This window comes from Ursus arctos, unplaced genomic scaffold, assembly GCF_023065955.2.
Source record: "Ursus arctos isolate Adak ecotype North America unplaced genomic scaffold, UrsArc2.0 scaffold_8, whole genome shotgun sequence".
In the NCBI taxonomy this organism is placed as follows: domain Eukaryota; kingdom Metazoa; phylum Chordata; class Mammalia; order Carnivora; family Ursidae; genus Ursus; species Ursus arctos.
Genome location: NW_026623100.1, coordinates 63177590 through 63193309, shown reverse-complemented (window position 1 = coordinate 63193309; position 15720 = coordinate 63177590). Strand labels below are relative to the sequence as shown.

The 15720-nt window shown below is 54.6% G+C and overlaps 1 protein-coding gene across 1 annotated transcript; it reads right to left on the bottom strand.

The window, feature by feature from the left end:
* Window positions 1–7038: 7038 nt before the first annotated feature.
* Window positions 7039–15337, bottom strand: PCARE (photoreceptor cilium actin regulator). Its single transcript, XM_026516376.4, has 2 exons — window positions 11637–15337; window positions 7039–7219 (listed from the first exon to the last, which is right to left on the bottom strand). Exons 1-2 carry the CDS (start codon window positions 15335–15337, stop codon window positions 7039–7041), a joined length of 3882 nt encoding a protein of 1293 aa, XP_026372161.3.
* Window positions 15338–15720: the final 383 nt, after the last annotated feature.

Here is a 15720-nt window from a genome sequence, read left to right as displayed (position 1 = left end):
ACCCTGAGATTGTGACCTGAGCTGAAATCGAGAGTCGGACACTTTACTGACTGAGCCACCCAGGCGCCCCCCACATCATCACTTTTAAAACAAAGGGAAGACAGCATATGAGGAGGAGGCCTCATGGATGGCCAGTCAAGACGGAGAGTTGGGGGGTCTGAGCCGAGCGCACCCCATTCTCCGCTCGGCTGTGTGTGCAGCCAGGAACTCTGCCTCCTTGAGACGCTCTCGGGGCTGGGGACACAGCTTCCAGCTGTGGAAGGGCCCCCCTCTCCCTCCAGTGTAAGAATTAAGGACTAGGCTCGTCTGAGAACATGCTTCGGAACTTCTGGGGCTGGAGGAAAAGCTGCCTCCCGGCCCTGCTGCCCATCTTGATTTCTCTTCCCTGCTTCGTGTTTTTCCACTCGCTCTGCCTCACCATCTTCCAGGAAGACGGAAAGAAATACTGATGTCGGGGCCTCACCCCAGGGATTGGTATGTGGCGGGGCCCCGGGTGCTGTCTTTTCTTTCTTCCTTCCCCCCTCAGCTTTACAGCGATGTAACTGACATAGAACGTTGTGTGAGTCGAAGGTGTGCAGTGTGTTGATTTGATACGTGTCTGTCTGGCAGAGCGATCACCCCCACAGCATAAGCTAGCCCCTCCAGCCCATCATGCAGCTCCGCTTCTTCCCTGCGTTGCCTTTTATTCTCTTGGCAACATTCAAGTAGATAACAGAGAATTATTAGCTGTAATCACCAGGCCATACATGAGGTCCCCAGAATTTGTTGATCTTCTCATTGGAAGTTTGTACACTTGGAGTATGTCCGCATTTCGCCCTATTAGGCGGCCGGCTGGGAGAAGCAGGGCCCTGCCTGCCCCCGGCTGTCCCTTGGGCGGGCGGGACAGCATCACTGCCGGGGTTGCTCCCCAGGTGGGCGTTTCTGCATCTGGGACCAGCAGGGGTTCCAGTGTGGTCCTTATCATTATGGGGGGCTTCTTCGGGGGGGCGGTGTTATGTCTTCTCTGTACCCCGTCACCTGGTGTCTCAGTGAAGAAGGCTATAACATGAGTAGGTTTTGTTTTGTTTTCATCGCGGCTTTATAATTACCTCTCTGTGGGTTGACAGCTGTTATTAGCGTCACCTTGGGTTCTCCTTGAGAGTCTTTCCATCCAGAAAACAATCCAGCGCCTCTGCGGCTGGTGTCAGCAGTCATTAAGTAAACAATAGCTTTAAAAAGTCACCAGGTTTTGTAAACACAGCCAATCCTGTCCCCTTCCAAAGGAGAGGAAAAAAAAAAAAAAAACTAGATAAATAATTTTCATGAAGGCAATTTGTTTCCCAGGGTCTATATTTCCTTTCTGTCTCATCTGCTGGTGTTTACTACTTTGGGGCACTGGCGATAAAGTGAGAAACCTGTCTCCTCAAGGGCCGTCTCTTCCAGCCCCGGGTGGGGTGGGGGGGTTCACCTGGAAGCCCACTTTGGGGGTTGATGGCAACAAGGAACAAAGACTTTTTTTTTCCTTTTGGAAAAGACTTTTCTTTTTTTTCTTAATGCCGGATGGCAGTTTTATATGTGTGTGCAGGGGAGGGATGGGAGGGGTTGAGGTGTGTGGAGGAGGTGATTATAGAAAATAATTCTCTTGGAAATTTTGTTTTGAATTTCCACCCAGGCTAGTTTCAGAGGAATGGCTAAAATCACAGCTGGCCTTTGGCTGGATCTGAAAAACAATTTCCTTTTTTAAATCTTGGAGAAAACTGAACACTTCTTCCATGGAAGGTTGTGGTATCTTTTGGAATAACTCACTCCTGCTGGCAGTTGGTATTAGAACCAAGGCTGGGCAGGAGCTGGGGAGCCCCACTGGCTGGCCAAGTGTCTTTGACATCCCTCAGCCTTCTTTTTTTTCATTTGTCAAAGGTGTTGAAAAGAAGACTTGCTTTTCATCTCATGGGATTAAAAAAATCTAATCAATGTAGAAAATTCCATTTTGAAAATGTAGAGCATTACACACAAAGAAAAGTTATAATTATTATTAACTCGAGCCTCAGCCCAGTAAGACCTGCTGTTCAGGAGACACTGAAGTCATTCCCCGCATCTGACTGACAGATCACCCACCACTCAGCATGGGAATAAGTGGGAGATTCTGAAGCTTAATTTTTTCCCCCCGTTTGGATGATCTGACATTTGGAGTCGTGATTGCAAGCAAAATGTTTTAAAGCCTTTTCACTTTGAAAGACATGGAATCCTACAGAGAAGGAAGTCAATTCTAGCTGAGTTTGACAGCTGTTTTTAACTTTCTCCAAGAATCAAAGCACAGATCTGGAAGGAGGGGGAAACCGTACTTTTTTTTCTTAATCAGAATCTCGAAGTGCAGAGAAGGCAGAGATGAACGGTACAAACACGCGTGGTGGAGGGATCATCAGTTCAGTTCTTCCAGAGAGCTCAAAGAAGATAGCTTAGAAGAAGCGAGTTTGCCCATGCCTTTTAGATGGCAGGGTATGGAGGCTGGCATTGCCATCGAAGCTTTCCAGATGAAGGAATGGGCCTCTAGAAGCCGGGTCACAGGGGAGTGGGAGGCGATAGAGGTGTGGGGCCTCAGGCTTCTGGGTCTCAATTCCAACCATCGGGAGCAGGATAGACTCTGGCCAGGGTGACTGACACATTCGCCATGCCCTCCTCCTTTCTCCCCCTTCTCCTTGCTTCTCCATTCATCTTCCTCAGGCCCACCAGGCTTGTCTCAGGGCATCACCTGACTCCTGCTGGGGCTGCCGTTCCAGCCAAAACAGGTTGTTGACTCGAGACTTCAAGGGTGCCTGGAATCACGGCGTTCAGGACCCAGGCTACTCCATGGGTGGAATTCTGTAGTCACAGGCTATCAGTGACGTTACTTTCTGAGGTCCGTGAGAGTAACCAAGCCAGCATGTCCAGGGTCCTCCGTAAAATTGAATTAGAGTGCGCAGTGAATTAACCGTTTGCTCCTCGCGTGTGCAACGCATCTTTAATTATGTTTCATAAAAATGTCGGGATGGATTGACGGAAGTTTATTCAAACTTCAGGTAGGCACAGGGAGGGACCACAGTGCAGTATAACACGTTCTGTTGATACGGGCCCAGAACGCATTTACTTTATGGCAGGTCAACGGAATCTCTGACGTGAGGCTGCTTAAAAATATATTACATTTTCAAAGTTTTCCTTGGGAAGACGCAGAGGGTGCTGGCAGCCCGGAAGCAGTCAACCAAGTGATCAGTTGACAAACACGCTGACACTTACAATTCACTGCACCAGCTCCCCCGATACATGCAAAACACAGGCTTATTTCAGAAAAAAGAATGTATTTCTCAAAACCCCTTTCATTCATGTTGTAGGGTCGACGAGACCCGTCTCGTCCAACATAAGTTTTTCACGGTGAAAGAAAAGTCTCTTCGGTCGCCTGCCTTGCATTTTCTAGAACACAGATTATTTCAGGTTCTGAACTGGGCACCCAACGTAAGGGAAGACCTAGATGCTGCCTAGCGCGAACAGCTGCGCAGACCCAGGCTGCGGACGGGAGTTATAGTTCGTCCTGAAGATGGTAGTTATACTTGCAAAAAGCTATCACTGTTCCATCAAAATATTATATCTGCTTTTCTCCTCCATGAATCCTTTTAATGGAACTGGAAAATTGTGGTTTTCCTTGGGGCAGAACCATATATTACTTTACTCATGTGTTAGATAAAGAGCTGCAGTACCTTCCTCTCCTCAGCTCTGGGGGTCGCCATGGGTGTTGACGATGGCCGGACCCCCCTGGAAAAGAGTTGGCCCGAACAGGAATATGGGTATAATATGCACCCCTTAAATTGATCTCTTTTCTGTGGTAGGCTCTCTTGTGTCTTTATGCCCAACATTCCTTCTTGGTTTCTAACTTTGGGAAGCACAAGTGCAGACTTATGGGTCCTTAATGGGTCGGGTCTACTGCTGTCATTGTTTTAAAAAGACAGGACAAAGCCGGAACCCTGCTCTCCCTTCTCCTTGGAGTGTAGGAAGTGGATTGCGTTCAGCAAAGACAAGGTTCTTGGGTGGGGGGCAGGTGAGTGGGTGAAAGTGACCCACCTGAGAAGCTGTGGGATTGGGCTTGTTCCTCACGACCACCAGCAGTGTTCTTTCCGAGGCAGAACCAGAGACGTGGGTTTGAGTAAAGGCCTGGTCTCAAGGAGGGGTGAAACGGAGTGGAAGCCATGCAAGTTGCCTGTTGTGGTACATTTAATTTCTTTTGTACAATGTCCAATTCACCGGTAATTTGGGCTAAGTCTGGTGGTTGGGATGGTAGCCAGAAAACCACACCTGTGACCCTTCTGCTCCTGTGCCAGCTGGGCCCTGCTTTACCTTTGACCTTTACTGCCACCCCGCCCCTTGGCCTTGGCAACCCCTCCGCTTTACGCCAGGGGACACTGTCTTGGGATTCTTGAGGCAGTTGGGTCCTGGGCCAACATAATGGTCTCGATCAGCTCATTGTCCTGGCTGCTTGGGCCTAGAGACCTCTCACTGCATCACGAGTGGGGATGTACGGCAGGAGCCCAGCCCTGTGCTGGCACAAGCAGACGCTCAGTAAAGGCAGAGGGAGGGGGAGGAGTCTGGACCTGCTCCAGGACTGACACAGGGACCCTGGAAGCCCTGTGTTTCTCCACCGATGCCGGCAGCACGGGACCGGTGGGTGTCAGCTGCTGCTCAGAGGCTGAGCTCGGGGGAGGGGCGACTTCTGCTCTCACAGAGCCTCCTGCCAGGCACCCTCTGGGAGGCTCATTCCAGACTCTTCCAGGGCGTTCTCTCTGCTGCTGACCCATTCCAGGACATAATAGGCTGCCTGGCTCCCAGCCGCCCACACCTAGCTTTCATGGGTGCACTTGGCCCCCACCTACAGACTCAAACAAGCCCCACACCTCTAAGGGGGGCCCTTTCAGGGGAGCTTGGCCTCACTTCTGTCTCCTACGGATCTGGCTCCCACTTCCTATCCTGGTTCCCAGAACTAGATTTTTTATTGTCTCTGTGCTCACACCCCCACATTGTGTCACCATTTCATGAATGGTGTCCCCCCTGTCCAGCCTCCCTTGGTTCCTCTGTTTCTGCTGTGTTTCTTCAGACCTCGGGAAGTCTGCCCCTAAACCCTAGCCCAGGCAGGGTCTGCTTCCTGACAGTCCCCCCTGAAACTGCTTACCCGTGAGCGGCCTCTCTCCGCCTGCTTGCTTCCCCTCTGCTCTGCTCGGCGCCCAGCCTACCTGGGACCCACACCCTCGTTACCTTCCACAGCTGGCCTGCCCAGGTAGGCAGACCGGCCCGCTCCGTGGCAAGCAAGTTTCCTACACCTGGCTGCTCTCACGCTTGTATCTCAGCCCTGCCCGGCGGGGGAGCTGGACTTCCTCCCATTTCCTGTGGCCCAGGCGGTTCTCCAGGTCCACCCACTCAGCCCAGCTTGTGGCTCAGCCGGGAGCCCGGCCTGCTGCTGCCCGAGCTCTGCTCTGACTGTTAACACAGCCCCACAGCAACCGTGTGGGTGTGCACAGACATTTCCCAACAGAGGGGTGCGGTGTGGCCCCTCTTGGTATTTAATCAACTATTCCTTGGGTGCCTTTGAAGAGCTCATCCTTGTCATCCCTATTTTAATAACTGGACGAGTCCGGGTGAATTCATTTCCAGGTTGCTGTAGTCCCCGGGGCCCCGCGTAACATGCTCTTGAACCATGATGTGTATCAACAAGGCAAGACTTGAAGTCTACAATTTTCCCAAACTTAAAAAAAAAAAACCAAACAGCATCAGCTTCGCAGCAGATCGGATGGCCCCTTAGCTGTACCCCGAGGGTGAGAACTCTTGTCTTTGACACCCCACTGAGCCGGCACTGAATCACCCAATCACTGCAAAGTCGTTCCTAAGTAGAAAGCGCTCCACGGCCACCACAGACGCAAGCCAAGATCTGCAGCAAACATCTAGCGCCCTGGCAGAAGCGCTGGGGCACGGACCCTCACTTCCATTTCAGCCCCGGCGGAAGTCGTGCGGATGACTCGGGAAAAAAGTTGGCCGAGAAGGCCCCCGGGGGACTGGCGTGCGCACGCGTGCTGGTGTGCGTGCGTGTGCGCACGTCCTCCTGAGCTGCGGCCCCCGCGGGCCTGGAGAATGGGCTGCTTGTTTGCAAGCCTTGGTTGTCCCCACCCAGGCTGAGAGGCACGCGGACGCACAGGACAGAGCGTCCGAGACACGCCTCTGGGACCCAGTCGGAGGCCGCTCAGCCGCAGGAGTGGGCTGGAAGCCGTATGTGTGGACGGCTTCGGGTCTGCGCGTGGGAGGGAGGAGGGGGAGGAGGGTGTGGGTCTAAATTCCAGTCTTCCTGTCTCTGGAGCAGCCAGCTTCTGAACAAAGCTCTCGATGGGGCCTTGAATGCGGTGCCACTACGTAACCTTAAAAAAACCCCAACGCTTTCCAACCATTTGTACAATTCTGTTTGCTTTAGGCAGATGGAGATGGGATAGTCCTGGGCAGTGAAACGGAACGAAACACAAGGGATTCTGCTGCCAGCCACACCTGTTCTAATTTTTGCTCTGTCCTCTTCCTAGCCTTGTGACCTCAGGCAAAACGCTTTCGGGCTTGGGGGGAAGGGGCGCTTTGGTTTTCGTATCTGCAAAACCGGCTCTTAGGTTTTCTTATCTGCAGAACCAGGAGAATGCTCTCTGCTTCATTCTTTGTTGCGTGGATTAAATGACTTCACGAAACTAACCCAGCTGAAGCCCCCAGTCCACCGAGCATGCGACAAATGCATTTTTCCCCTAAATTAAGGCCAGTACTTGAAGGATTAAAGAGTGTCACCGTGGGGTCCAAAGTTATAGTTAACCTTTGGACCCCAAGACAAACCAGAATCTGGGGCTGAAATGGCGAAGGTTTAGAATTTAGCAGACTCTCTGGGCAGTGCACCTTCCAGATCTTTCTAGGAGTAGGAGTTTGGTTGGCCCCCCACTATGGGACAGTCTGATGCTTGGCTGTCACCCATTGTCTTCTGGGGTGACTGGCATCTGCATGACCCTGTTGGTTCGCCTGTCAGGCTGCTTCCTTCTGCTGAGGCTTGTCCTGGGCACGGCTGGCCCTGGCCTCCCATTGCAACCCGTGGCCCAACACGCAGAGCTCTGGGGGAGGTGCGCCCCTGCCTCCACCCCGCAGTTCTGGGGCACAGGGGCTGTGCCATGGCTCTGTGTCCTTCTTGGGGCTCTCTTCACTGCTGCTGCGGAGAGAAAGGACAGATGCAGATCAAGCACTCCTCAGTTGTTCCCTCTCTACCCCCCTCCCCACCCCCCTCCACCTCCCTTCTGCCTCTCTCTGTCCCTCGCCGGCTGTCTCACCCACAGGCCCGTGGGCCCCCGGTGCCAGGCCTCTGCCCTTCCTCATCGGGCCTGCCTGGCTGGAGCCGTCCTGGTGCCGTCCCGGGGCGTGCCTGCTGCGGTTGGGCACCGTGGGAACCGAGCCCCCCCACCCAGGTGTGTGTGCCAGCGGGCTGAGCCCAGTTCTTCCCCTCGTCCTGCGGCTCCCAGCAAACAGCTCCCTCAGGAACTCTGGGAGCTGGGCCTTTATTTTTGTTTCTAAAGCACTTCTTGTTTAATAAAGGGCGAGGCTGAGCTAGTTGAATTAAAAACAACACCAACAATACAAAACAAAACAAAACAAAACAAAACAAAAAAACCAACCCACAAAACCCCCCACAACCCACCACACCCTGCTTGGCTCAGCGGCCACCCTTTTCCTGAACGGAGTAAAATGGAAAGTGCTCGGCCCAGGCCTGGCATTGGGCTAGAGCAGAGCCTCCCAGCTGCTGAGTGCCGCAGCGAGAGGGGCTCTGAGGGGAGAGGGACCCCCAGTGTGCCTTGGGGGTGCAGAATGGAGAATAATCACAAGCGTGGAGTGAGCTCAGGCCAGGAAGGGGACCAGCTCTGAAAGCCATGCGGGCTGTGTGCTGGCGGGGAGCCTCGTCATTACTGCCTGGAGGCTGGAGGCTGGCTGTCTGGGTTCAAGTCCTGCACTTACTAGCTGTGTGTCCTGTAGCACATTAATTAACCTCTCTGATTCCCAGTTCCCTTCTTTGTAGAGCAAAGATGCTAATAGTATGCATCTCACAGGGCGCTCGAAGGTATCAGTACGGAATGAGGCGTGTAAATCTCTTCGCAGATGAACCAGAACATGATAAGTTTCGCAGCTGGCCAGCGGTCACTCTGGTGCTCCTTCTAGCTGAACGGGAAGTCCCACCTGGAAAGGAAACTGGGGACCACCCTGTCACATGCCGGGTAGGCACCTGAGGCCTCACCATTAGTCATCTCAGGTCCAGGACTGGACCCAGCTCCCCACGTGCAGAGACCAGAAGGTCCTTCTCTCTGCTCTGACTGCAGGTTCTTAACTATTCCCTGAGCTTTGCTACGCAGCGCGCCGTGAGAATCTCACTGTGCTCCTTAGAGCCGGTCTCACGCGTGCTGGCCTCTGGCTCCGTTCCCAGTCCCCGCCTGATCCAGTGTGACTTGGCGTGCAGGACCAGATCCCACCTTCCTTGCTTCTCCCTGTGCCCCTTTTAGAGCAGAGAAAGGCATGTGCAGAATGCACTTCATCTGTGACCCTTCGCTGCTCCCCGACTGGAGCGGCTGGCAGGAATGGGAGGGGCGTGCCTGGCGCGCAGTGGCAGCGGCAGTGACAAACAATTTTGTCCTAGAACTGTGTCTTCCCCGACCCCAACCAGCTTCCACATCTGCGTGAGGCTCAGGCTAGGAGGGAGAGTTTCCTGGTTGCCACGATGGGGCTGTGGTTCCCCCTGACCCCGGGATGGCTGGAGAGGCAGGCTGCCCAGGCCCTGCCCTGCTGGTTGGTTGGGAGCCTGATCTAGGATATAGGGTTGGGGGATTGGGCTGCGGAGAGCCCCTGACTGGGTGGTCCAGTCCAAGCAAAGACTAAAAGCACCGTATTTAGGGGAGAAAATCTGGACCCTTCTTGAATGTTCACAGTGCCCCAGTGTGCTAAGACCTAGAGATGGCACCTCCACCAGGGGCCTCAGAACATAAGTGACGGTTGAAGCTCAGTAACTGAGCTTCCTGGGTGAGCCTCCAAGGACCGTTCCCAATGCCCTGGGCCCCGAGATAAGGAGGATATAAACATCGTCATTTTTTCTATAAAAGGGGCTTGTGCCTGGCTCAGGATGACGAGAAGCAAGTCAATGCCAGGTGTAGACCAGGTCCTGCTCTCTCTGCCACAAGATACCATGGGGCACTTGTATCCCTGCGAGTCTCTGCTTGGGGAAACAGCCCGTTCTGAGTCTTTCCGGCTCTCTGGCACTGGCTTGTCGGCTAGATGCATGGTCTCAGGCACATGATGCCTACTTCCTTGGTCTGGTTTCCCGTATGCAGGAGGGCAGGGAAAAAATGTGTCTACAGAGTGGGAAGCACTCAGTGCATCCTAGCTGGCATGCTTCTGCTCCCAGATGTCAACTTTACAGGGGTGGAGGGGTGGAGGGACTGGGGGATGAGCCCTTCCCCATCACATTCAACACAGGCTCACAGTGTCAGTTCCGAGTGGCTTGGAGGTGTGGTCTTACCAGAAGGCAGGGGAAGGAGTGCGAGCCATTACTGTGCCCTTCCACGCAACCTTGGGAAGTCTCCTGTTTACGAATCCTCCTTTCTGTCAAGCTACAAGCACTTCTCCCCCACCCCTCTCCTCCGCCCTATCTCCCTAAGTATTGAGATTCAGGACATAAAACAACCTTTTAGGCTGCCCTATTCCGCGGAGAAGCCTGAGAGAAGGCATTATTTTCTTCTTGAACAATTTTATGTTACTTGATTATTGCTCCTGCTGTTTTAAAATGTTAGTGTTTTTAATTAATGCCATTTTATTGTCCCTGTTCTCCCAAGCTCTTCTGAAGGGCACAGTTTTAGAAATGTAATCAGAGAATAAGTGGCTGGTGTGAGGAGTAATGCATTAACATTTATAGAGGTTCTTAGATGAAAAGCACTGTGCTGTAGGAAGCTCATTTTAGATTTAGGAAAAGAGCAGCATTACATTAAGATTCTTGCAAAAATAATCAATATTTCATTTCTTTCAAGTGGCTGGGGAAGTTTATATAACTAAAATAATGTACAACTTTCCCTAGATAATAACTTTATTTAAAATCGACTCCCGAGTACTTTGTAAAAAATTACCATTTATGCCTCAACAGATTGTGAGGTCTGTAACACGTATCACTCTGGCCGAAATGAACTGCTGATTGACGCAAGAGTGGGCGTTTCAAAGACAGCAAGGACCGTGCCGTGAGCTTTGTCCCATCTGATACCAAGACACATTGATAAGAGTTCTTTTCCAACAGGTCTCAGATAGATGGGTTTTCTCCCCATGCTGTGTTCTGGAAAACGTGCGTTTGCCCATGTGTTCTACCCACGTGAGCATATGTGTCTTTCTTTCCATGTTCAGGCAATGGTTCTACCATGACTCATGACCTGCTGTCGCTCATGCCCAGGCCTGCCTGCATGGCTGGGCCAATGACGTGCAAGTCAGCTGCGCTCACGAGAAAGGCACACTTGGAACTCGGTCTGCCAAGGGTAGCGATGGCAGTCCTTCCACTCGCTTCTGGTACTCAGTGCCCATGAGGGGCCTTGCTCTTGCTCTATACGCCTCCGAACGGGGAGACAGAGGTGAGGCTAGAACTGAAGAGAAGTGGAGGCGGGTCTCTGGGGGTGGGCGAAAGCTACCCATTTGTATTCCATACCTCCAGGACAAGCCGTCTCAGGGCATGTCCCCTGGGTGTCCCCGAGACACTTTTCAGGGGGATCTATGAGGTCAAAACTATTTTCAAAATACTGTCAAGATGTTATTTGCCATTTCCACTCATTCTTTCATGAACGTAGAGAGTGGACTTTTCTGGTCTACGTCCTGTGTGATACCACATCGGATGGACTGCAGAAGCAGGTCTGAGAAGCCACCATCTTTCCCGGGTGCCAGACATGAAAGGAATTTGCAAAAATAGAAGACGGGGCCACTCTTTTCACTAAATGTTTTTGTTGTGGAAAATATACCTACTTTTTATGGTAACGTATCATGAAAAAACGTATATTTGAAAAAAATTAATTCATAAGTATTTTAAGTATTTCTCAATTTTAATTTATAATACAGTAAAAAGTGATAGATATAACCCAGCTACGCAAAGGTTCTTTGGGGTTCTCCGTAATTCTTAAGAGTTTTAAAGGGGTCCTGGGGCCAGAAAGTCTGAGAACCTCAGTAAACCAGAGAAAACAGAATTCAGGCTGCTCGTTCCAGACAGCGTGATGGTGCCTCGGGGGGGCGGGGCGGTGGGGAAGCCGCTCCATCTCCTTTTCCTCCAGCGTAAGATAAAGGGGAAGGGGTGCTTGGATTAATGTGATTGTTTTAAACTCTATTTTTTTAACACAGCAGAGATTCTTTCAATTACAATCTTTCTCGGGAACCTGAAATGAGTGGCAGATGAAAGCTCAGTTGCTCGAGGATGGGTCCGATGGCCGGAGGCTGGATGGCCCGCAGCCCCCTTTCCTCTGCCTCTTCCCTCGAGGCACAGTTTGAAAACTACTGACCCAGATGACCCCAGGGGCCTCTCGGCTTTATCGGGTTAGCGCAGGGCCGTGGCCGAGGACCCTCCTTACCTGCTCCTGCTGAGCGCCGGTTCACAGGCCTCGCTGGTGGCACCGGGGACAGGCAGCCCAAGGCGGACACTTGGCCGGCGGTCGGAAGCCGTCCTTCTGATGAAAGGCTGAGGGTTGAGGGCACACAGAGCCGTGCCCCGCTGTGAGGCCGCCCTCGGCCGTGGCCCTGAGCTCTTCCAGCCTCCTGCGAGGGTCCCCCGAGGGCCGCCAGCTTCAGGGGGCAGCCATGGTGGGGTGAGTGGGTGGGCTGTTGAAGGTGGCGGGGCAGCTGCAAACAGAGAGGAGGTGGCTGGGCAGAATACAGAACGTGTGTTCCCGGAGGCTTTGGCTGCGGCCGCCCGACTGTCCTCAGAATCTCTTGTTTGCTTGTGCCCCTGAGCAGGGGACTCTGGGGGGGAGGGAGAGGGGCCAGACGAAGGGGAACTCGCCTCTGTGTGCTGGGTAGGGGGGCTGGAGGCCTTGTGCTGTGCGGGTGGGCTCACGGGGGGAGTGTTGGGTGGCTTGTGCCGTGGTGGGGGGGAAGCTCCTTCCTTCATCGTCGCGGGGCTTAGCACCGTGGGGCTTTCCGGAGGGCTGACAGGCAGGCTGGGGGAGCCATGCACAGAGGGGACACGTGGGTGGGCAGGTCTGTGAGAGGAGGGCTGCCTCCTGTCCGCTCGGGGTGTCCAGGGTCCCCTTGTGGAAGAGGCCTTCCTGACCAGCAGGGGGCTTCTCTCCTGGCTCTGCCTGGGGGCCTCAGGAGAATGTGGCCCTTGCGTTGGCTGGGCCACACTGAGTTCCAAGGTCCTGTTCTGCCCAGATATGTGGCTGGCATGGTGCCAGGGGGTGGCCTTCTGGGGATGCTTGGACAGGCTGGTGGCCCTGTCTGTGGGGGCCTGACTCTGAGCCCCTCTGCCTTCCACCTCTGGGTTTCTGCTGGCTGCTGGCGGGTGGCTCAGGTCCCAGGTGAGCTTTCTGGTACTGCAGCCGCTCTTGCTGCTTCCTGGCCCTGTGCTGTGGGGCCTGGTGGGGGCAGTCGTGCTCTTGCTGGGGAGCAGGTTGGTGGGGCTCATGGAGGCTCTTAGCTTTGGGGAGGCCCACGTTCTCTGGGCAGGGTCAGCCCCTCCCAGCCCTGGCGTACAGGTCCCTTTGGAGGAGCTCCTGGCTGGTGTGCTGCTCTCTGGGGGCTCCAGAGAGGCGAACGACTTGTCCATCAGGATTTCCAGAGGCGGTGGCGGGAGATGCTCTGGGTCCTCTCCTGTTTCACAGTTGAAATTGAGGTCCTCCTTCTTGGATGCTTCTGGTGTCAGCAGAGGGGGGAAAATAGGAACTAAGGGCCTCCAGCCTGGCCCCAGCTTGAGAGATTCTCCACTTGCTGCTGGAGAAATTTGGGGCTTTGGATACAAAGGGGCAAGCCCCCCGTAAATGGGAAATCTGGGAGGTATGATGGGGATCCCCCACTTCCTGAGGCAGGGGCTCGGCCCGGCGTCCTTGGAATCCCCCAGTGTCCTCAGACTTTCGGTGGGACTGAAAGTTTCAATGAGTTTCTTGACCGATGTTCTGGTGGGACAGCCCCTGACATTCCAGTCCTCGGCCCCAGGAGCCTCACTGGCCTTCTCACCGGATGGGATGGCGATTGGCAGCCTCTCAGCCCTGCCCTGCCGGGCCTGCTCACTCTCAGGGCGGGGACTGCATTTCTGCAAGATGCTCTTGCCCTGACTTGGTAAAATGACGAAGTTCTTGGTGAGGGAGGCCTTCAGCTTGCTGATGGTGCTGCTCGCAGTGCCCCCGCAGGTGTCGGGCCTCAGAGCCGCTGCTCGGGGCTGCGGAGCCTGCTCCGGCCTCTGCCCCTGCTGTCGCGCACCCAAGGCGTAAAATGCCTCCAGCCTCTGGCTCAGGTCCCTCTGGACCCTCCGCAGCTCCTGGAGGGTGGGGTCCTCCACTTGGCTCTCCAGACACCCCTCTGACTGGGCCCTCCTCTGCCTCACAGGGGTCCTGCTGCTGCCGCAGGCAGTGCTGGGTCTCGGGGAGACCGCTGTTCTCCTCTCCTCCTCGTCGGCCCAGTCCTGGGGCCCAGAAGGCACAGGGACAAACTTGATCCTTTCGCTGATTGCTTCCTTCATCTTCAGAATCATTTCCTGGGCTTGTGGGCTCCTGAGCCTCCTGGGGTGTGGCTGAAATGGGCCTACCGGGCCACCAGGTGAAGAGCGTGGCCTTGGAAGGGAAGAGTTTTCCTGCCATGGACATGGACTCATGCCGCCCACCTGGTCTTCCTCCTCGTCTCGGCTACTGTCCTCCCCTTCACTGAGGGAAAGAGGGTCCATCACCCTGGAGCCTTTAGAAAAACGTGCTTCCATGGAGATCCCAACCCCAAGGGAATCACCCGGAGTGCTTCTGCCCATCCTCAGAGGCCTGGCGGTCGTAGTTTCCGGGCCTGTGCTCGAGGGACATGGGTCACTGGCTTCACCCCGTGCCACCAGCTGAAACTTTGCTGTCAGAGGCCTCGAGAGGGGGCAGTCCTGGGGTCCGTCTGAACCCGTGCGGAAAGGATTTTGCTGCGAGCTCTGTCCCGACAGCCCGGCTTCCACGGTGGACAAAAGCACCGGCTTCCATTCTGTGGGCTCGGCCGCCGAGTCCCAGCTGCCTTGCTTGCCCAGCTTGTCCGCCAGCTGCACAGACTCGTTGTCCGCCCCGATGCCACTGTCCTCAGAGCACAAGGGCACACCCTGCATCTCAGGGTCCCCGCGGCCGCTCGCCAGGCTCTCCAGTTGCCCCAGAGCCCTCAGGAGGCATTCATCCACACCCCTCTGTGCGCTCAGCTTATTTCCCAAGTGGCTCGCGGTGGCCTGGTGGTAACCACGGGAGCCCTCCAGGAAGCTGCCGGTGACGGAGGCCACCGAGCCCCTGAGCACTAGCAGCTTGCTGACTGTGTGCTGTAGAAGCTGCGGCAGGAGACCTGGCTGGGCCCGGGGCTCTCCGTTCCTTGACGGCCAAGCCAGATCCTCCCGAACTTCCCGGAGAAGCATTTCTCCATCCTTGGAGATCTCGCCCAAGAGCCGGTTGATCTCGTCGACACATAGCAGCAGGAAGGTGACCATGGGTCGCAGCAGCGCTTGGGTCTGGGTGGCCTGATGGGTGACGCACAGAATGGCTTCGTATTTGGAGAGGCAGGAGTGGAGGTAGGCGTAGGCGTGCTGGTGGGCCTTCACCAGGGGCTCAGGGAAATCCACTTTGCCATCAGGCTCATGAGCAGGAAGGGCGGTTTGGCAGCAATGGCCCTGTTGGCCACACGTGAGGCATCTCAGCTTCCTTGGCTGGGTATTCCTTTCTTCACTCTCTTCCCCAGAAGAGGCTGCCCCTTGTGACGCGTGGGAGCCCTGTGTCTTGGATGGAAGGTCCTTGGCCATGTGGCTTTGTGATTTGTCCGGCTGGGATCGGGAGGTTTGGGTTTCTGGGGGTAGTCCTTCCATAGCTTTCCCTTTGCCTGCAGTGGGATCTCTTGTGAGCTGATAGAGACCGTCAGCTGGGCTTTGGGTCCACCTGGCCCCCAGCTGCTTTCCCTCAGAGTCATAGCAGGTGGAGCTTGGAACCAGCAGAGGGACAGAGCATCTTTCACTGCCCCCTTGACGTCCTGGCAAAATTGCTTTGGGCTTTTTAAAAAACTGGATGCCACTCTTAGCGACGCTATGAACAATGTCATTGTGGGAAGGCGCACACCCCATGATTTCAGCTTGTAGTCATCTCCCACCCACAGTCTTCACAATTTTCAGAGAATCATCCTTGCAATAGGAACAAGAGGCAGCCTTACTGGTCGGTCCAGGCAATTTCCAGGCCAGAACGCTCTGCAGTCCATGGCCCCGGGTCCTCGGGACCAGCTTTCTTCACTTCCTCGGCCCCGCCGTGTAGAGGCGGTGGTGCCTGTGGTCTTGTTGCTCTGTGTCTCGAACCCTCTGTGAGTGAGCAACAGGGCGATTCTAAAGGACCTCAGTCTCGTGGATTCTGCGCCTGCGTTCTGCTCGTGTCCTGACAGATGCGGGGGGCGAGTGGAGCTTTAAGCCTATTAGGTTAATCGTGCCCTAGCCAGTCAGCACTCAGTGTGTTCTGG